General features: G+C 34.5%; 1 protein-coding gene across 6 annotated transcripts in view; it reads left to right on the forward strand.

Moving 5' to 3' along the window:
* Nucleotides 1-23,072, forward strand: part of PAM (peptidylglycine alpha-amidating monooxygenase) — a 147,052-nt gene that overhangs the window by 99,647 nt on the left and 24,333 nt on the right. For 4 of the 6 annotated variants that reach the window (XM_084305002.1, XM_084305001.1, XM_084305004.1 and 1 more), the window contains 6 exons: nucleotides 1,205-1,285; nucleotides 1,402-1,478; nucleotides 1,779-1,882; nucleotides 7,537-7,724; nucleotides 8,937-9,005; nucleotides 21,013-21,318. In XM_084305002.1, the coding sequence (XP_084161128.1) occupies nucleotides 1,205-1,285; nucleotides 1,402-1,478; nucleotides 1,779-1,882; nucleotides 7,537-7,724; nucleotides 8,937-9,005; nucleotides 21,013-21,318 (825 nt within the window). The remainder of the gene's footprint in view (nucleotides 1-1,204; nucleotides 1,286-1,401; nucleotides 1,479-1,778; nucleotides 1,883-7,536; nucleotides 7,725-8,936; nucleotides 9,006-21,012; nucleotides 21,319-23,072) is intronic. The other 2 variants (XM_084305005.1, XM_084305006.1) reach the window with 2 other exon arrangements.

Genomic DNA, 23,072 nt, shown 5'->3' on the forward strand with positions numbered 1-23,072 from the left:
ATAAATGAATTTCTATCAGGAAGGATCTGCTCTTTAAAAATTTTATTCCTATATTCCTTGTTGGTTAAAGGGCCAAAATGTTGAAAAAAAAAACAACTGCAAAATGAAATTTCTGATCGGTTCCTATTCAGAATCATGCTTGGTAGAATGTATCTAAAACTCAGATTAAATAGTCCTAATATCATTTTTTTCAAGCTAGCCTGGAATGTTCTAAGTTGAACATAGAAGTTGCATTTTCTTTTGCTATGCTTGAGTTTCAAATTGGATATCTGAAGATGCCACTTTTCCCAGTTACAACTTAGCTGCCCAAATAGGATGATGTGGTTAACTGACTCCCATCTATTCAATGAATTCAGCAACTTGAAATCTCTTTTTAGTTTGAACTGAAAATTAGCTATTTTGCTGTTTAATCTAAAAACATCCCACTATTTTTTCCCCTCTACTGAAATACTTCATTAGCGTAGAAATGAATTTTTCAGTTGTATAGGATTAGAGAAGGGAGAACAAAACCAGTTCTATACCTGTTAGTAACAAGTAGTTACTGCCTTTTCATGTTCCTTCAAATTTGCTGCCCTTAAGTAAGGCATCGAGTTTGATACACACAGGAAAACATCAGCCAGTCCCCTTGTACTTCTCTATGAGGCGTCTGCAGAGGAATTTCTCTGTAGACTACCCCTTAGCTACTGATCCTGCACCTAACTACTAGCTTGCAGGTGTTGTCTGTACCACACCTCTTTGACAATGTCTGTATCTAAATCTGTAAGAGTGGGTCTATAACTATATGATCTTAAAATCAGGCTTTCATTATAAACTATATTGTTTTAGAATTATGTTTATTTTAATTTCTCCCAGAGTAGACTATTTGTTTATCATAGCATATCTTAAATGTCCCTGAATGCACTCTGTAAGAAAATGCATTATACTTCATTAAATAGTGGTAGTGTACACAGTAAAAAGTGCAACTTTTGGATCATCACAGAAAGTAAGTATATGTAATACATTTTACTTGTTTTTATTTTAAGATGTCTTGAGATAGATACTACAGAAATAAAAGATATTATCCATCCTCTTTTAAAATTGTCTGTCCAGTGTAGGTGTGCTTTTTGTAAACTAGTTTCATGCTGAATGAAATACAGTAGTGTAGCTTTCCTCTGTTTAGTAAATAATATGTTTATATGTGTTTATTGCCATCATATTTTAACAGTGGTTGATGCAGACATTGCCTGCCATTACAAAAGGTTTCCAATGCACCTTTTTGCCTACAGAGTTCATACACACAGACTAGGTAAGAATTTTATTGCAACATTAGGATTTTAAAGTATTTAATAGAAAAATACTGAGCCTGCAACATGTTTTTCTAGAAGTGTATCTGATATCCCTGTGCACATTTGTATATTACAGGAAAAGTAGTGAGTGGATACAGAGTGAGAAATGGTCAATGGACATTAATTGGTAGACAGAGTCCACAGCTACCGCAGGTTGGTTGTTGTTGTGTTTTATTTATTTGTCATTATAGCTTTAAATTTTTAATTGTCTCTATTTAAAACTAATAAATTTATCTAACAGTCATGTGGCCATAGGTCTGCATCATAACGTTTCCACTGGTGCGCACTATTGTGCCACTAAGCATGAATACTGACAAGTATTATTGTGATTACATTATGATGTAAAAACCTTTCTGAAATTACTTTTCAGACATGTAGTACTGTCCTTCTTGTGTGCAAACTGACGTCAATGAGACACTTTTACTAATTACAGTGAATCATCCTCTCTTTCAGGCATTTTATCCAGTAGAACATCCTGTTGATGTTAGCTATGATGATATCCTGGCAGCTAGATGTGTGTTCAGTGGTGAAGGCAGAACTACAGAAACACATATAGGGTAAATCTTCTCTATTTTGCCGATTCTTCTATAACTACTTTTTTATCCAAGGTATTGGTTATGTGCAGAAATAATTTTTTTTTGTCTTCTTGTAACATAGTTCTAACAAACTCAACTGTATGATGTTCAACATGGCCAAGTACCGGGTCCTGCACTTGGGGCACAACAACCCCAAGCAATGCTACACACTGGGAGATGAGTGGTTAGAAAGCTGCCTGGTGGAGAAGGACGTGGTTGATACTCAACCAGTATTGCTTGATAGTTGGCTGAATATGAGTCAGCAGTGTGCTCAGGTGGCCAAGAAGGCCAACAGCATCCTGGCTTGTATCAGCAGCAGCGTGGCCAGCAGGGCTAGGGAAGTAATTGTCCCCCTGTACTTGGCTCTGGTGAGGCTGCACGTCGTGTACTGTGTTCAGTTTTGGGCCCCTCACTATAAGAAGGACATCGAGGTGCTTGAGAAAGTCCAGAGAAAGGCAATGAAGCTGTTGAGGGGCCTGGAGAACAAGTCCTACGAGGAGCAGCTGAGGGGGCTGGGTTTGTTCAGCCTGGGGAAGAGAAGACTCAGGGGTGACCTTATTGCACTCTACAGGTATCTTAAAGCAGGCAGTAGCAAGGTTGGATTCTCCCACGTGCCTGGTGACAGGACAAGGGGGAATGGGCTAAAGTTGCACCAGGGGAGGTTTAGGTTGGATCTTAGGAAGAACTTCTTTACTGAGAGGGTTGTGAGGCATTGGAATGGGCTGCCCAGGGAACTGGTTGAGTCACCATCCCTGGAGGTCTTTAAAAGACGTTTAGATGTAGAGCTTAGTGATACGGTTTAGTGGCAGACTTGTTAGTGTTTGGTCAGAGGTTGGACTTGGTGATCTTGGAGGTCTATTCCAACCTAGATGATTCTGTGATTCTGTGAAACTTAAATTCCACTGGAGCGATCTGTTTTGCTGTCTGGTTTGCTGGATTTAACTCTACAGTATGTTCATAGCCTTTCTTTTTTGAATAATAACTTTTCTGAAATGTTCAGAACATCTCTCAGCTGAAGCTATGCTACCAAAGGTCTTGCTCAGATGTTGGGTGGTTCTGCGCTTAGAGCAATGATCAGAATGTCAGTTATAAAAACAGTATTTTTAATAAATTGAAGTTATTGACCATTTAAAATAAAATAATAAAGCTTTGCAATTTCTTTTCACTATTTCAGAAACAAGATTTCTGTAAGTTTATAAAACAGCGATAAATTCTGACCCATCATGAAATCAAATCTTAAAGCTCAGAATAATGTTCCAGTTGCCTTTTTCTCAATATAAAAAAATTACATGTTTTTATGAAAAACAATTAAGTGACTAATAACAAATAGAAAAATCTGAACTGTTAGTGATGCTGCTTAGCCAAAGATGACAGAGAGGGCCCTATAAGGTCAAGCTGACAAATTCATCCTTAAAAATACATGCAATATTAATATTCTCTTAACTGGCACCAGTTCTCTAAACTATAATTTACTGGATATGTAGAGATATGAACATACCTTGCAGAAGTCTTTCTTTAGTGGAAGTAAATGCACCAGCACCTCAAGGGATGACTTGTTTCACACTCTACGCATGCTAAGATTACATCTCAGTGTAGGTTTAAGAGCTCAACAGAAATTTAACTCTTTTTCATTGGCAGTTAAAATGCTGAACTAAAATGAATTGTTTGAGAAGTGGTTTTTACAAAGGTCATAACAGTAATATCCAAAACCTTTATGTAACATTCAACAGTAGACCTTTTGAAGTTCTAAAATTCTGTCATGTTTCTATAACATCGTGCAAAGTACTTTCTGTTTGTTGAATAAGAAACAGTCCCAGGAGAATTATGATCTTCATTTTCAATGTGCTGATAACCTTCCAATGAGAAAGAAGTGATAGGAACTTTTATTATGTAATTTTTGCTTGTAAATTTTGAGGAAAAAATACACAAACATTTTAAGCAAAAATTAAAATAATACACAAAAAGTAATGCAAAATTTGGAACTATGTATAAAAACATGGGGAAATAACTATCACCATAAATATGAAATGGAAGGATAAAAAGGAATGTGTTCCCAACAATAATGGGTATATGTAACAGTTAAAATGTATGAGCGTTGTTTAAATCTTAGAAAGTGTTTTCCTTATATTGCCGTTGTCTTACTTCTGTTTGGAATGACACATCCGCCCACTCCCTCCCCCACAAAAAAATTTTTTTTTGAGTTCCATCCTTTAAGCTTCAAATGTACACTGGAAAATAAACAGGAAATGCAAGTGTGAAAGGAAAACTGTGAAGTAATACATACCTGAAAAGGATCAGATCAAGTCTGCATGTTCACTTTCCCGGTCTGTAATTTTCTGCTTGAATTTTTTGTTTTTCTTTGAACTATTTTGTTTATCTTTGAACTATTGAACTATCTGAAAAAGATCTTAAATTCCTTATGTGGTTTATCTTTAATATACATAGAAAGCTGGGCTAAAACAAACTTATGGATTTGCTTTGTCTGTTCCCCCTTTCAAAGCTTAACTTATTAAAAAAGCTTAACTATTCCTAGTATATGCTTTCTGCCTGTCATTAAATCATGTTTTCAGTGTTATAGTTCCTTAATAGTGTTGTAATTTCTGCAATAGCCAACTAGTGCCTTGCATATGAATGCACTCGTTCTTTTGCTTGACATTTTTTGAGTTACTTTATGTTACTTTCATTATATTCTGAATTTCTGAAGGAGTGGACACCTTATCATATTATTGTATTCTATGCTTCACTCAAATTATCTTGATGAATACTGTGTCCACGATAGATCTTTGATATTCTTTCTTGCTGCCTTTCTCAATGGCTGTTGTGCACTTACTGTTTTAACATTTTGTCTATAATAACGTCCAAGTGCACTGTCATTCAAAATGCTGAGTGATTGTCTTTTTTGTAATGCAATGCTCGCTTAGTTTATTTTTACCTCAATTTCTTTGCATTTTTATCCAATTAAGATTGAAATTGCCATTTTTGCCCAAGTCTTTCCTTCCTCTTCTACTTACATATGAAGTAGTATTAGATGTTCTTGTTTTGTATTTAGACCCTTCATAGCTGTGTTGTCTGTTTCTTTGCACGTTAGATTTTTTTTCCATGATTTCATTTAGTTACACTAGCTCATGTCTGTTATCTTATTCTGTTATTTCATGACGTCCATTGCTCGCATTAGCCTTTTTTAGCCTTCTCTTCTCCTAGTCTGAAAAAATCAAATGTGGTATTGAGGCATGCGTATACGTATGTATCTCTGACTAAAAAAGTTTTAGAAATGAAACCTGATTTTGCTTGTGCTGTTGACAGTGTATATTTTCAAGGTAATTGCAAGATCACAGACTTAAAGTCTCCGTTGTAGATAGGTGAGGCAGGAGTCATCTCTTTAACAGTTTCATTTATCTGTATTTCTCCTCAAACTCAAACTTCATAACAGAGGATTGAATTATCCTCTGTCAAGTATGATCAACAACTATAAGAATAATTACTAATTTACAAAGGATTTTTTTTCTTTTTTTTTTTTCCTAGAAACCAGTAAGTACTCCATGCAAAGACCCACTACAGTTTTATAACAGATAACATAATGATGTTTCAGAGTAAAAATTAGAGTTGATGTTGTGTCAAGCAATATGTAATTTGGTAGTCTAAAGAACTTCAAAGAATTGGAGCCCAGTCAATGTAAGGTTCATGTCTTTGTAGAGGAAAGTGCCACTGACCATTTTTTATCCAGTTGTAATTCAGTGTATTGCACGGAACTCTTAATGGATGGAAAACCATATAAGCTGTATCTTTCCCTTTCAAAAATAAACATTTTTATTTTCATCAATATAAATTTCAGAAATTATAATTTTCAAAAATAAACAAGTATTGTACCATTCCAGAGAAGGTTCATGTGCCTGTAGCAAAATGTTCCATATTCAGTATTAAAGACTCTTTAACTGTATTATCTTGCTTTTTGATGCTACATCCTGTTTTAGTTTCACTTCACTGTGTATTGATCATATACCAAGATCTGAATACACTTTTAGACATACTTCTAGATATCTGTGGCTGTGATATGAAGGTGGTTTATGTGATTTTAATTTTTTTTTAATTTGTACATTAGCATTTCTACTCGTTAAACTCATTCACAAAACGGGATTTCTTAGTAGTTCAAGCATTTAATGGAAGGATTCTGTGTTTTCTATGAATTTACTAAAACTGTTGTTGATAGTGTTTTTTTGTTTGTTTTTTACTGTGTCTATGCATTTCAGGGTTTATAATTTAAAATTTTTTACAGTTATATGTCAGGTGAACCAGAGTTCATGCAACTTCCCCATTCCCTTTTTGTAATAGCAACCATCATAGTTGGAGTACAACAGTGAAGTGAATGCTTTCTAAAAGCTTAGGCAGAGCTTGCCAAGTCAGAGTCTGATTTTTGTGGTCTCCAAGGGACAGTAAATTTTCATTCCACGGAAAAATACCAATTCCCCTTTTGAAACAGTCTCTTCTCCCATGTTCCTTCGGTCCCCCCTCTGGCTGGTGTCATTATTGTTGCTATGGTGAATAAATGAATGCTGCAGTATGCTGCTGGAAAAGTCAGCACTGACGTCTTTTGCGAACAGCTAATAGGCCACCCCCGTGTCATTTTATGAGTGTGGGCTCACTGGTTAATTGTGAAAGCTGATTAAAAAGTCTTAACATAAAACCCTTTACTTTGTGAACCTTTCTTTTTAAGTTATAGCTTATTCCATTGTCAGGGCTATATCTATCATAAAAGGCGTCAGCACATATGGCATAAATAAACAGAAACAGATCACAGTTGCAAACAGCCCCGGTATTGTCTGCTGCATAAAGTAAAGTTTTTCAGAGAAAATTCTTTCTCATACCAGCTGAACTTTGTATTGAAGGCAGGATTATATAGCAATACAGAAGAGCCTCTTCTGTTTCAAGTACATGCATAACAGCTGTCAAAGAACTAGATTTTGCCTACTGTTTAGTCATGTTTCTTCGTACAGAAGCTTGTGATCGAGTTATTCTCAAGATGGCAATGATATATTTTCTTTAAGAGTTATTTATGGTATCTTAATATGTAATCAAGTTTTGCTGTTTTGGAACCACTGTTACTGGCTATTGAATGCATGTACTTGAATGTGGAGGAAAACAACTGTCTTAAATGATAGCTGCTGAAATTAAACATAGAAGTTATTTCCAATGATTTTAAATCAAGTGACTTTAAATCAAGTTTACCCCAGGTAGTCAAAAATATATGTTATAATGAATGTTACAGTTCTGTCTTTTTCATCAGAACATGTACATAGTTGATGACACATTGGGGAATATGAAGAGTGTACTGTACAAAAGAGGAGAAGGAAGAGCAGTTTAAATGACTGATGCCATTTTTTCTAGAGTCAAAACTTAGTTCTCAGGAATTCCTGAGATACTAGAGGAGCTTGTGCAAGCTGGTAGTTCCTAATGAGACTCATTCTCTTCTAGAGAAACTTCTGATACTGGTGAAGCCATGAAGTGTTTTAGTGTGGGACTTCTAAACATTTAATTGCAACTTTTTTAATATTCTGTTAAGCATTTTAGATGAATTAGATAATTTCTATATCGAGCTAATTTTCCTCTTCTAACTGCTGCATCTTTTCTGTATTGTATAGGGGAACAGCCAATGATGAAATGTGCAATTTTTACATTATGTACTATATGGAAGCCAAACATGCTGTCTCATATATGACCTGCACACAGAATGCAAACCCTGAGATGTTCAGAAACATACCACAGGAAGCAAATATCCCTATTCCAGTCAAGCCTGATATGCTAAAGATGACTCATGGACATCATGAAGGTGAAAAACAAAACTTGCAATCCATTTGATTTTAGGCCTTTTTTTTTTTTTGCTGACTGATATGTTTGTCTGCGTTGCTTTATTATGATAAACTTTCATAGAAAAGAAATGCAATTTTGAATAAAATCCAAATTGTTTATTATAGAGCATTATGAGATTCTACTCTTGATTTTGGTGAAAAATGTCTCTAAGACTTTTGCCTATTTTCTCCTGTTGTCGTCTTTCAATTTCCTACATACTTTTATAGCTAACTGAGCTATATACCCCAAAGATTGACCTCTTTGCTATGGTAAATATCAGCACTTAACATTAACATTTTTTTAATAGTTGCTTTAGCTTCTATTTCCTGTGAAGTTGAAGCATAGCATTTCCAGATCCCAGTTTTCTAGGTCCTAGTACCTTGATATGGAAGGAATCAAATGTCTGTTAAACACTACTGTGCATATATGTTGGCACAGCAGTATTATTCAGAAGCAATATGGCACATATGTCAGTGTAGTAAAGTACAGTTCCATGCAGGGCAGCAGATATTAGAGGCAGAATGCTTTAACAAGCGCTTGGAAAGCTAATAACTAGTTATGGCAAAATACTGCCCAGACAGGACTAGATCATTTCTCATTCTGTAGTTAGTTCTCTTGGAATCATTTGTTGCATTTTTGTTGGGCAATCCTTAGGCACTACAAGTCATAAAAGTTGGAATGTATTTCATCCTAGTTACTGAGTAATAATTTATTTTTTTTTTCTGCTGACTTCATTGACTTGGGACTGCTATATAAATTAAGCTTTGACCCATTGATCAAGCAGGTTTATGCTACCCTTTCACAAAGTTTTTATGAAACTTGCATAGCACAAGATTTCATATCAGTTACCTATATTGTTTTTAATTTAAGAATTTCAAAAAAAAAAAAAATACCCTAGATTTTACTACAACTGTGTAATGTGTCTGCCTAGGTTATGATGGATAGAGAGGTGGATGTAGTGTTCTAAATTTCTATCTAAACCTTCCTTCTATCCTGTTACTTGTGAAAATCTTAATTATTTATTCTAGTTGGTTTACTGCTACACTGGTTGGTGTACCTACTATAGATGATGGAGGGGAAGAAAAAAAAACAACACGTATTCGGTTCAGAAGGACTATTTCCATTAGTAGATGATGTTTAGTCCCATTAGCATGCAGAAATGAATAACATATTCTAAATTTCCTTTTTTTAGAAACCAAGGATACTGATAAAAGTTCTTTGCAACTGTCAAAAGGAGAAGAGGGAGAGATTCTGGATCAGGGTATGTACTTGTTTATTTCGTTTTCAAGTAAGGAACTCATTAATGTTAAATTGTGATAAATTAAAACTCCTGATTGTAGATGATAATGAAGTTTTAAATCTTTTTTTCCTTTATCTGATGCAGTATGTAATGTTCTATTCAGATAATAATATTGGAAGTTATATAAGACATTGTAGGTAAAATTTATTAGTGCATTATAATCTCATTAGATTTTTCTGATTTTGTTTTACTTTGTTAAAGAAGGTTGTAATTTATCTGTAAATGCAATCCTGGAGAATGCACACGAAGAAGTTGTAGCAGTCCAATAGAAAGAGAATTCATTCACTCTTTAATGTGGTGATTTATGTAACGTGCTATTAGCTCTCCTTCTATTCCTTGGTTTGTATTGCTGTGCGTATGTATGTTACTACGCTTCAATATTGGTAGTACATGCTGTGGATTGAGTGCTATTAATGTTTAATGCTAAATCTTTTTCACGAAATATGTATGTCTTCATATACGCGTAACAACTCATGCATGGATGTGTACAATATTTAGTTGTAGCAAAAAGCATGACTAATGTGTCTAGAAATATGCTGATTGTTACTTAGGTTTCAGAGTTATTAAAATATGGCTGTACGTTGAAGTTCTTTTGGATAGTATATTATCTGACACTAGGTTAGTATCAAGAGGTTTTTTTTCAGGAGGAGAAATCCTTTTCAGGTATACTTTCATTCTCTGTTAATTGAACATTGCTGAGGCTTGTAGGACTTTGGATAAGCTTCTGTGTATGTTGACTATTCTCACCCATTTTCATGCTGAATGGGCCTTAAGCTTAGTATTGTTAGTACCTACCTAGTTGGTGGTAGGGGGACGGTTGAACCAGAAGATCTTGGAGGTCTTTTCCAACTGTAGTGATTCTATGATTCTAGTATAAAATGTAAAATTAAAGTCAGATGCCTATGATGAAACTGGACTGCTAAGGAAGAATGAATTCATAAAATATATATCAAATACAATTTTATTTTTTTTAAATGTACTCAGTATTAGCTGTACTCTTGTGGTATTAAGGGAATAGTCTGAATATTTGGGAGATGATAATCTGTGCACTTTCTAATCTTTGTTTTCATTAAAGGTGGAAGGAAATTTACTAACATCTCCCAAAGGGGTTAAGCTTTCTATATGCACTGCTATTTTGTGAAGTTAACTCAAATAATTAAGTTACAGTTACATTAAAAACTAGCTTCTGGAGTGTAAGAGCATCTTTACTTAAGGTATTGTAAATTACTATAGGCAATATTTACAATTGCAAATTTGAAACTTACCTTAAAAAATTTAAAACAGATTTTTTTTTTTTTTACAAATAAATACAACTCAAAAAATATTTGCTTCTTAAGCCTATTCCAGACCAGTATGAGCTAGCTGCTTACAAATATATATATGAAAGTTTATGCTGATAAGCAGCTTCACCCTTATGTTACTAGAAAGTGTATTAGCCTTGGTTGAGGATGTTACCCATGTGCTTTATTGAATTCATTAATGTTTGAAACAAGATGCTCTTTCTAAAATACTTTTCAGTTGTGTTTGAGATGTGTTTCAAAGCAACATTTCTGTAGTGCAGTTTTGTTTGCTTAGACCACTAGTTGGTATACATCCTCATCTAACATGTTTCTATGGAAACAGACTTCATTGCACTGTCTGTTTGAAGTTAGGTAGGATCGTGATGTGAAATATCAAAACACAGTAGTTCCAATGAGCAAATTTTGTTTCATGTTCTTAGCTGTTAGCTTAAGATAAATTCTTCCGTCATTTACAGGACCCTGGCTTCAATTTTGCATTGAGGCACCTGAAACTTCAGTTCAATTATATGTATGTAAGCCAAAAAAAAAAAAAGCAAAAGCAATAATTAAAAGACTTTGGTTTTATTTTTGTCTACAAAGAGAGGAAGTTGTAAGGCTTTTTTTAGAAGTGCTTTCTGGGTCTACATGATTGTTTGGTAAAACACACTGGGAAAATCATGACCTGAAAGTGGTTTTGTCTATCTTCTGCAATAACCTTAGTGAGTTAGCCAGTATCAACCAAATTGGAACAAAGTCTTATAGGTGACAGAATGAAAGTTCTACAGCACAGCGTGGGGTGGTGGATCCCCAACCCACACAGAAGCAAATAAATACTGAGGTAAAGTTTATAGCTTTTTAAAATTTATTTATGGTGTGATGTGAAATACTCTGTATGATAAACTTATCTTCAAGACACAGATCCACCAAGAGTTAGGTTTTGATTAGTTCTATTGCTGCTGAGCTGTTGCTTATTAAATTCAGCCTTTCACTCACTCTGAAGATAATACTTCAGTGATTTTTCCACAACTGTGTTTTACCCTTGCATTTTACTTTTTTCTTCATCACTCATGCTGGAGCAACTTCATTTTACTCTTCTTATTTTCAGGTAATTGAAATAAACATTGTTACTTCACTAAAATTCAAATAGTAATTACATTGCCCTGGAAATATTAGCAAATCCAGGGAGATAGATACATGATGATGATGGCGACAAATTTTGGTGTGGCTAGTATTAAATTTAAGTGTTTGCCTCAAAAGGGAAAAAGAATAAATGTATGCTGTTTAATAATATCAGCTTGCTAATAATTTACATGATTACCTGGACATAGTTTTAGCAGATTTACTTCTACATGTAGCTGGTTTATATTACTGATACCTCCTGGAGTTACCATTGCTTTTACTCTAAATTCTTGATTCCAACATCTTCAATGAGAAGCATGTTAAGAAATGCTGTAAATATACTGAAATAAGTAGTATTCATCACACAGTGAATCATCACTCAGCATGAAGACAAAGCTAAATCCCTCTGATGTCAAAATTAAAATGAACTTGCATTAATGAAGCTGACCTCATTATATTTTTTCTGAAGCAACAGTGTCATTGCCTGGTAAGGATAAACTGTTCATAAAAAGTTACTTACTGCAGGAAATGCAGTTGATTTAAACACTTGTGCATATTTGAGTGTTTTCTGTTCCTGCTGAAGCACAAACTCTCCAGCACAAAAACATTATTTTTTTTTCATCAAGAGAAGTTTAATAAAATTAGATTCAACAGATACAGTACTGAAAAAACTATTATCTTTTCATAATATTTCCCACATCTTTAGATGTCTCATCTTTCCTTGTAGAAAAAAGGCTTAAATGTTTTTCATTGTTTGCTCAACATTATCCCTGCCATAGACTGTGGTATGGTATAATGCAGCGTAGGTTTGTTTTGATGTGCAAGCAGTAAAGCTGCCTTACTATCAAGACAGTCAGTTGCTGCTATACCTGAAAGCTGTGTAGACACAACAGCAGGAGTTGTTTCTCAATAACAAGAGGGAATATACAGGTGATGGTAAATCAAATGTGCATTATTTAAACTGTTGGCTTGTGGCTCGTGATTTGATAGTGCACTTTGTATGCATTAGATGTGGTAATAAACTTTCCTTTGAAGCAGAAAAGGCAAATATTTTTTCTAGTAAAGCCAATATAATTATGCATAAACAGTTTGTATATTTCAAGGCTGGCTTGAACTGAAAATTCATTTGCAGCCTATAAAACAAAATTCAAAGTTGATTTTTTGTTTCAGAAGGGTTTGTTGCATACACATGTATGTGTTACTTGCACATGTACAGCTGACAAAAAGGAAGCGGTTTTCATCTTATTTCTTACTATATTAATGTTTACTGTGATACTGTAAAAAATAAAAATCTACATGTTTTTATTGTGTCTGGCTTAGGGAATTCAGAAATTAGTACCAAAAAATAGCTCCTATCATTTTGCCTGTTGTGTTGGAATCTGAAGTGGAAGTCATGGAAGTCATTCATTTGCCTTCAGAATTGGTGAATTGTATTGGCAATACATTTGGATATTTTTTTTCTCATCCCCCATTATTTCATGATTACTATGAACACAGGCTATTCCGGGAGCTTGAATGGTGAAGTTCAATACAAGAGAATTCAAAATCTCTTTTTGAATGTCCCAGCCAGACTATCCCCTTTGCACGGTTGAGTGTGTTAACTGAAATCCTATTAAAACCTCCTACATTTAAACTAATATTTAAAATGATGTCAAAAACAAACAAAAAAACAAGCAAACAAACAGATTTTAGTTTTTATAAAGGAGAGCTTTAAGTCTGTGATCATGGTTGCAGACCTGGTGGTAAGATCGGTTGTACAGAAACAAACAATTAAATCTCTCTTTCATATAGACAGCTCCTGCTGAAACTCAGTGTAGTTATGGTTTGAATACATGATGTGAAATACAATGTTAAGTATCCTGTAAAATCGTTTTTTGAGACGTTTCTAGGTGAACAACCAAAATTAATGGATACTAAATGGCAATTCTGGCTGGAATCTCTAGCAGAATAGTAGTAATTATGGATCCTAATTTTATGGGACAGGCTATGGTAATGAAGTAATTTAGTGTGTTTCATAAAAGTTTCTATTTAATTTTTAACAGAAATGTTAAGGAGAAGTCTATCTGTTCAGTTAAACATTTTTTCAGGGGTGCTTGGAGTATTCTTTGGATGAGGTTAAATATAGGGAATAGGGACTGCCCATTGATTGTAAAACAGCAATTCTTTGGAAAAATAGTATGCATCCAAGTAAGAAAAAGTGACACCATAATCCATACAAAATGGGAGGTGAATTAAGGTTACATATAATTCTGGTATTTATTACCTGTTAGATGCCTACCTGATCTTTAAATCATTTTCAGTTGTTGTAAGCTATAATCGCACATGCATGTGTGCACATCCACACATGGATAAATATTTTTCCCCAACATTTTTGTGACACTGCTAGAAATATTTTGCTAGGTTGTAGCAGAATCTGTGAGTTGAGAAGCTGAAATGTCTGTTTACTGTGTAGTATTCTTCTGTTTACTTGTGCATCTCTATGAAATTTTATACAATAAAAATATACTAAACAAGTCTCTTAATACCTGGGATAGAAATTAATGATTTAAGTGAAACGAGAGCTTACAGTTTTCCTCTTTCTGTCTTATCTCTGTTTTGTTTCCTTCTTATAAGAATGAAAAAGGGAGGAAATGTCTATGATTTCCAAGCAGAGGTGGGGTGAAAGGAGAAACAAAGCAGAAAATGTCTATGATTTCCAAGCAGAGGTGGGGTGAAAGGAGAAACAAAGCAGAATCAGCATGCAAGCAGATCCTTGATTTTTTCAAGTCATGAAGTAGCATGTTTCTGTGATATTACGTAATGATAGTGTCAAACTGTGAGACCTGATGTATGTTTATGCCAACACATGTACTCATAAGTTACATTCCTTTCTAAAATAAAGTTGTCATAGTTTACCTTAAAAGTTTACTTTTTCTAGCTTGTGTGCTGTTCTTAAGAAAAGGGAGGAGTTCAGTATGGTAGATGGCTAAAATTCTTGAGGTTGATGGAGAAAATATGAGGTTTGAAAGAGAAGACAAATTTATTTTCCAGTATTGATGTGGAATGGAATAGAATGGATGTGTTTTAGATTAAGGCCAAGTATTAGAGAAATTCCACATATTTTAGCCCTGGAATGTTTCTTTGGTGCACAGAGATCGGATGAGGTTCCTTAAATAGGGTGCAGCAATAAAAGTATCTGCATTAAAACTTGGAAGACAATGCTACTAAGAAGTACTAAGAGCAATATTTACAGTTAGAGAAGTAGAATTACAAAGATTAAAAATCTGTTTGTTGTTTTAGCACTAAAAGACCCTGCTGGAAGCTGTAAATAAAAGATGAGGCTCAAATTAGGTTAGAATAGGATTATTCATAATCTTTACAAAAACATTTTCAGCACAGTAGAAAAGGGAGCATCAGATCTAAGCAAAACATGGCAATTGGTATGGGTTGGCTACCTAAGCAGGAGAAGAATATAACAAGCATGAAAAGAAACTATTTTAAATTGTGTGTTTCAGTCTTCACTGTTTGACACATGGTTTAAGTTCTTGAATTACAGAGGGGCTTCACTTAGGTATTTTATGTAATGCCAAAAAATATATATTTATTTAACACTGAACAGCTGCAAAACCTGGTTATAATATCAACGTGTCTGAAGAATTGAAAATAGGCATTGTGTTAGTCTAGGAAGAGTTCAGAGAATTCTGAGCTGTTTTCATAGTTGTTCAAGTAAAACTGTAGCACAAATATAAAACTCATTAAACAGAATACTTTTTTTTTTTATTCTGTGCAAAATGTTTCTTTCTTATAATTTGCATATCTTAAAGAATGATGATGATAGATCTTAAATAAAAATGACCAAAAACAAGGATACTTAGGTATCCGTAATATATAAATATATATGTCCTGGTAATAACAGGCAGAAATTTACTTTGCTATGTTGATACGCTCATGAAGTTGAGGAACTACTGTTTTGTCTGGAGAATAAATTGTGACCAGCTTGGGGTTTGAATGTCAAGTTCCAACTTGCTGGGGAAGAAACCCCCATCTGTACCAAAGAGTGGTTCTTAAGTGGAAGTTCTTTTATGTTTTCTCTAACGCTTATCTCTGTCTTTGCAGTTACAAAATCCTTCGACCTAGTGACTTTATAAACTGTATTCATCTGTATATTAAAATATTTTGATGGTTGAATTAAAAACAAAGGAAGCCAGATTTACATTGGAATAGTAGTAAAAGCCCTTCTTAGGAACATGCAGACATAGAACAAAACAGAAAATTGTGTTACTGTCAACCAAAGCTAATGATACTATTTTGCAACCTTTGCTTCCACCATTTTTCTTCTCTAATCTGCTTTAAAATGGCTTGAGAACAGAGGCAATTCCATTTCTTCAAACATGTCAGTTTGTGCTTTAAGTGTACATCACCTAGGGCACAATGATGGGGACCAACAACCTTTAGAGTAACTTAACAGTTTTCATTTCCTCCTTAGTTATACCTCTGTCCTCCGCCCCTTCATATTCCTTCATAAAGAAACACTCTTATTTAACAGTTTTTAGTTCTGAGGAATCTTTCCAATGCTTTCATCAAAACAGCAGATTAAATCAGAACGGTAGGATTTGTGAAAAATATTAGACTAGAAAACATTTTGAAAATTGATTTGGGTCGTTACGTCAAACTGTGTCTAATATAACTTACTATAAATAAACAGACATTGGATTTTGCACACTTCTGCACTGTCTTTCCCTGCTTTTCTTCTCTCTTTTCTACCAGCAGTGTTATCTCATGTATGTCTGTTCAAGCACGCTCACTAGCTTCATGTGGAAGTCAAAGAAGGCATGGTTAAACAGATACAGAAAATGGAACTTTTGCTTTAACAAATACTGATAAATATTTGGAAGGCATTCAGTCATGAGGGCACAGTCATGAAGGTGATATTGACGGACAGATTTTGATTTCTTCATTGATAGGATAGTTAGTCATCTAAAGGGTGCATTTCTCTGATACAACTATTGATATAGCACTTAGGTATTATTAGGCTGAAATTTACAATGAGGCTATGTCATAGTTGGAGTTCATACCATTTGGACCCTGATTTCATGACTTTCCAAAAAAAATAACAAATAAAAAAAATAAATAAAAATCAGTCACTATTTTTGCCAGACCAACAGGATAAAAAGAAACATTTTCTGATAAGACAGAGATATATTTTCAGAATACACTAGATTTTATTCAGATATAATTTGGAAAACCAAAGCTAACCATGAAGTTTTGTCTCTTATTGCAATCATAATAGGCTGAAACACTGGAGTTTAGAAGGACCGCCATACTGATTCTATATCAGATCAGACGTGTTCAAAAAGAGATGACTTTCAATGCAAGTGTTCACACTTCAGTTAAAACTAACTGCAGCATCACACAAATCAACTTTGCAGTAGCAGTACGTTGTCTATGTAGATAAGCCATAGACAGGCTTTTGCTCTCAATTCTTTCAATTCTGTTTATTTCCTGGCAAGATATCATTCTGCCGAAAGTCTTGGTGTTTGAAAGGTTGAATTTTCTATCCATCCCTTAGCTCGATCTTGCAGCACCATGGCCAGATACTTCCTACAGACAAGAAGTTGGTACTTCCAACTGCATGATGGTCTGAAGCTTAAGAACCATGGACAGAGACTGTTCTCTGAAAGTCTGGAAGATTACAACATAGAGGTGAAAAAAAAGAAGTCTGATTTTATTCATGGGCAGTTCAACTCTTTCAGGATTCTACCCAGACCGTTGTGGTCAACATACTAAACCGTTGTATTGTCTTCAACTAATCCAGCTCTACACCAAGGTCAAGTCAGGTTCTGTAAAAGAATTTGACTAGCATAGAAGTGCCATAGAACTTAAGGTTAAACTAACTAACAGCTTTTGTGTTTTTTAATTCTGGAGTTGTTGGTCTTAACAGCTTTGATTCCTCCAGAACAGAATTAACTCCAGCTATTTGTAGCCAATCGTCTTATACTGTATTACATAGAGGGAAGTGTCCTGACAGCTTAAGAATAAGTACATGTAAGTATCCTCTCTGAAACTCACCTAATCAGCCAGCATCCCTGAGACTGGACTGAGTACTGGAAGAAAATAAATTATTCATGCTAGATTTCAGTTATTTCAACAAAAGCAAGTGATTCATTCAACCGTGTTGTCTTCAAGTCATTCTAAAGGTCAGGTTGTCTCATCTCAAACAAAACCAAACAAGTAACACAGTACATCTTGCTGGTGTGCCTTTCACACTGAATATCTTCAGGTAAGCAGCATCCTTCAGCTGTTCCAGCTATTACAAAACATGTAAAGCTGCAGCATGAGCTCTTGCTTTGACATTTGCTGGATACGACTTTGCAGAGAGCCAACAGTTAATCAGAGACAACATGAGCCTACTCTTTGTAAGTTATCTGTAGTGGATTCTGAATAACTTCTTAAAATGATGCTGCTCACAAGTTTATTGGAGTCTGCCTGTGGTTCATAACCAAAGCTGAGAAAGCCTGGTTCCAGATTATATGGGACTGGAATTCAAATGTGTGGAGTTCAGGAATCGGTTGGTTACATTGAGTAATTAGGAATCTTTGGTATCTACACACATCTTTTCTGCTTTGTAAATACTGTGAGCAGTGTAAAGTTGCCAAGAAACTGACAGAAGACTTCAGCCTGCTGTTTGTGCCAAGCATATAGAGATGTTGGGCAAATACATTGTAAGCCTCGTGGATGTCTTTTGGAATTTTAGGTATAGGGATTTCATATTTATTTTGTCAAAGAAACACATTTACTTAGGCTAAAGTTCACAGTTTCAGAGCAGCTGCACTTCACACCACCTTCACTCTGTGAGTCGTGCCCTTTTCCATACTTGCAGGCAGTTCTTGAATATTCATATCTATTGTGGTTACAACCCTGCTCCGTACTGAAAGCCTTTCAGGAAATTTGGAAAATACCTGGTCTACAGCCACTGATAGTGACCTGTCCAACCTCCCTTACTTAGTACACCAGTACTTGAAAAGTGCTTGAAAATACCTAACATCTCTTATGATTGGTCCTGGGAGTAAACTAAATCTGATCAACCTGTTTGAAGTTGAGTCCCTGATTAGTAGTTCCTGAGAAGTCCACAGGAATTCTCCCTGAAAGCACCTTGTTCTGACAGTTTTCCCTTGACTTTTGTTGTTTCTAAGTTAGATTCCTCTTTTCTTCTTAGTTCTCGTAATCCACTGAGTCCTATTTCACAGCATTCTTTGTAGTAATTAAAGCTAGTTTTGGACAGGTAAACTGAAACTTTTTTGTAAACTAAAGCTTTTTTCTTTTTTTTTTCTTTTTTTTTTTTTTTTTTTTTAAGAAAGAAAAAGCAGCAAGTGCTATAAATCTTAGAGGGTGAATTAATAGTTCTAAGTCAAACAGTACACATCAGACGTAGAATGTGGTGTCTTTGGCAGAAGCAAAAAGCTGGAAAACTTGTTTAAAATGAATGAGCATATGAATTATGAGTTAGGAAGCTGAAACCTTTATACAAACTGTCACATTTTCTCATTGTGACAAAGAATTACAAGCAAATTAATATGTTGAATTGACTGTTGATATGCAACTAGGAAAGAGTGAACTGGTCAAAGAGCACTAAAGGTGCCTTAAAAAGGTCTGAAGTTTAAAACACCACCAGGCTTGCTTGCTGTGGGGAAACATGTCATAGTTACATTACGAACACTGCTTTTACCATTCAAACCTCACCTTTAGAAATGACTGCATATAAAAAAAGTTTTCTTATCTGCAGATCTCAATCCATGGATAAAACCAAAAACTCTTGTACTTACAAATTTTGTTTAATATCTAAAATGGTGCAAAAAAAATAGTTAAAGACAATGAAAACTATTTTAATACCAAAAGTTGTTCCTTAAGTAAAGATTCCAAAGGTGTTCCTATATCAGCACCAATTCCTGGATGCTTTTAGTGACTATAAAACTTGATTAACAGAGTTATAAAACTTTATCAGAATATGTATGTTTTGTATCCAAAGCTTCTATTATGTCATACTTCTTGAACTAGTTCAATCAGTTGTTGAACTAGCTGAATGACGCTATGAGGGTTTTGAGGCATACTAGCTTCATAATTATATTTGAAGCAAATATTGCCTTTTTTTTTAATATAGCTTAACATTTTTTTCTCTTACCTAATTTGCTTTGGTCATTTAATTTCATTAAAATTGGCCCTGTTACTTCAATAATTATTTTCTGACAGACATTTTCACCTGGAATATTCCATTTGCATGGGCAAGGAATAGAAGGCTACTCAAACTGTTTATAAACATGACAGATCCCCTTAAGGACATTTCCAAAAGACAACATTTCTGGGCTGCAGATCATAGTTTCTGATTCTGTGTGATTTTTTGCATGAAAATTTTATTATTTATAGTTTGCTTGTCTAAATAGTGCTTAATATATCCTGAAATCGGTATAAGATAATACAGATTTTTAATAATGAGTGATTTGTACTTAAAATGAAATAGAAGTGCACTTATTTGAATTCAATCTAAATGTGAGTTGAATGACTCATTCTACTCCAATGGTGTAACTGCAGTTTGTAATAGTTTCAGACAGCCAAGATTCTTGGTTAGTAAATTCAAACAAGTTGGGTACCTGCTTGTTAGTAGGGTTTATACTGTTAACCTGCTGGTTAGTAGGCATGTCATGAATTGAGAATGGACTTCAAAAACAGTTCAGATGACTTGTATATTTTATGAGGCAAGTTGTATTTATTGCATTTCAGGTTGTATCCTTTTAGCTGCTGTTCTGGAATTTACTGAAATGCTTATTAGTTTCTAAGAAATCTATAGTGATGACCATGTTAAGCAACTTGACAAAGTACTGTTCCCTGCATTGCCAGCTGATATCATGGCTGATGGCTGTTACTGTTTGTGGGGAGAGGAGGGGCAGAACCCAGACTAAATTGGTGCATCAAAAATGTAGTGGACCACTCAGAGTTTCACTAGGCAGTCTTCTTTCAGCAGTATGCTGTATAAGATCTGTAAAGGTTTGTTTTCTTTCAGCCTAAGCTCCTTATTTGATGACAGATTTCAAAGGAATATAGTTTGACATGCATCTAAGTATATGATTGTCTTTATGAGTGAGTAAATTGATAAAACTGTGGAGTTTTTGCATCTCTATTATATAAAAATAGAATAATGCAGCAGTAACCTGGCAAATCTAGATAATTGTGTCATAAATATTATTTTCTGAAATTATGCTCACCCTTTTTTTTTCTTCCTCAAGAACATCTGCACAGAGGTAATGATTTTTTGATGGCAAAATGTCAGGTAAAAGTGGACTGTTCTATGTAAATGAAGATTATAATGATTTGACATTATCTTTTTATACCACAGACTTGGCTCATTCAATTCCTAAGACACAGTTCACTCTAATGATACGATTGACGATTGTTTGACTAGTTATGTTACATGTGCTTTGCTGAAGTTTTCTAAAACAATTTGATCTGTTATAATTGTTTTGTGTGTGTTTTTTTTTGTTTTGTTTTGTTTTGTTTTCTTCCTTCCTTTCCTCTTATCTTTTCTCTTTTCTGTACAGGTGATTTCTATTCACTTCTTTCCAAGCTGCTAGGAGAAAGGGAAGATGTTGCTCGTGTGCATAAGCAAAACCCTACAGAAAAGGCAGAAACAGATCTTGTAGCTGAGATTGCTAATGTAGTCCAAAAGAAGGACCTTGCCAGAGAAATCACAAATCATGATGAGAGGGACAATGCTATTCTTGTAAGAGACAGAATTCACAAATTTCACAGATTAGAGTCTACTCTGAGGCCACCAGAAAGCAGACATTTCTCTTTACAGCATCCTAAGCATGGTGAGGGAAGCTGGGATAAAGAACATACAGGAGGTGGGTTAGGGGTTAATTTTATACAGTGAAATGCAATGTAAGAGCTGTGATCCACATTAGCAAAATCTGAAGGGAATATCAATTGATGCTTGGAAGTATTTTGCATAATGGCTTTTCTAATTATGGAAATATTCTGCCTTTCTTTTATAGCTGTTTCAGTGGCTTCTTTTCTCTATGTGAAGAAGGAACGTATACCAATAGCAGAATGCCAGTACTGTTTGGAATATAGAGTATTTTTTCCACTCTCAAGACTTGTACTTAATTATTTGGTATCAATTATAAAACATATCAATTATAAAACAAGCTAAACACAAGAGAATATAAAAGTCAGGGACCATGGATTTTTTTAATATGATTAATGATTGTGAAATGATCACTGGGATAACCTATGTATTTTATGAGCTTTCTGATTTACCTTGGTTTGTCAGACACAAGATTTTATGAGGTTTATTGCTGTAATCCTATCGGCTGTTTTTCTCTCATTCAGAAGAGTCATGAAAAATTCTTCAGAAGAAAAACATGGTGCATATTCATTTCAAATTGGCTTTGGCTATCCTAATATTCTTGGGCTGGCTGTTTTATTATACTAGGATTATAATTCATTCCCTTCAGGTTTCTATGACAGCAGAAACCGTGGAAGTGTTGTGTTTGTTTTACTTGCATTTTCGTCTGTGTGATATTGATTGTGCTTAGTCTTGCTAATGTGGAAAGCCAGATAATACAGTATGTGATAAGTATCTCATAAAAAAAATACGTATGCATGCAAGTCATCTGTATGCATAAGCTGTAGCAACACATGCTTGCTTTTATGTTGCAACCACCCAGCTTGATGTTTCCAAGTACTGTTGTATACAAATACATATCATATGTCATCCATTTGATTTTTATTTCTGTTCAAAATGTGAATATGCAGTATCTCTGTTTACATGAGATTCTGTCACAGTATTCAAATTCAGTTTAATTCTGGGCTTGTATTTAACAGAAGGCCAAAAATGAGGACTTTCCAACGTTGTATTGTTTTAGTTGGTTAAATGAGAACCTATCAAAGTATTGGCATAGAAGCAAAAAAAACAGCGCAATGTTATCATGTGCCTTGACAAGTGATAATCATAAAAAATTCCATAGGCAATGCTGGAATTAAATGATTGGAAGAGTAATGTGTCTGTTTCTGGGAAAAAAAAAGAAAAAAAAGTTTGTTAACCTCAAAATAATCATATGTGATGTGTAGAGAGGAAAAAAGCTAAGAAAATTCTTTGTTTTAACTGATTCAGAAGAGGGAGTGTCAGTGAACTGAATAAATACCTAAGTTGCAACACCATATGGCATGAATTCTGACTGTAGAAATTGTTTGCTCTGCTACTTTAGTAGTTATATATTCATCTGGTGGGGGAATTTGTTGGTGGAGTGCTAATAAATGGACTTTGAAATGACTCTGAAATGAGATACAGCAAAAAGCAAAACTGAAATGATCTTAGCATTCTTTTCCAATGTTTCTGATACTAACTACAGAAATTCTGAACTTCAGAAGCTATCAGCGCCATCTTTTGGCAAAAGAACTTTTATTGCAAAAAATCTTCAAGCATACGTTTAAATTCTGTTTTGGAATTTTACATATTAGAAGAATACAAACCTGCTTCTCTAACAGATTTTCATTTAAAGGAGGAAAGAGTGGAATGTGAAGTGGTTTCATGTTGTCTTGATTTAATTTTAAAAAAAATAATTGCACCCTTCATAAAATTCTTTGTTAAATTGAA

Source organism: Netta rufina, assembly GCF_964035555.1.
Source record: "Netta rufina genome assembly, chromosome: Z".
NCBI lineage: Eukaryota > Metazoa > Chordata > Aves > Anseriformes > Anatidae > Netta > Netta rufina.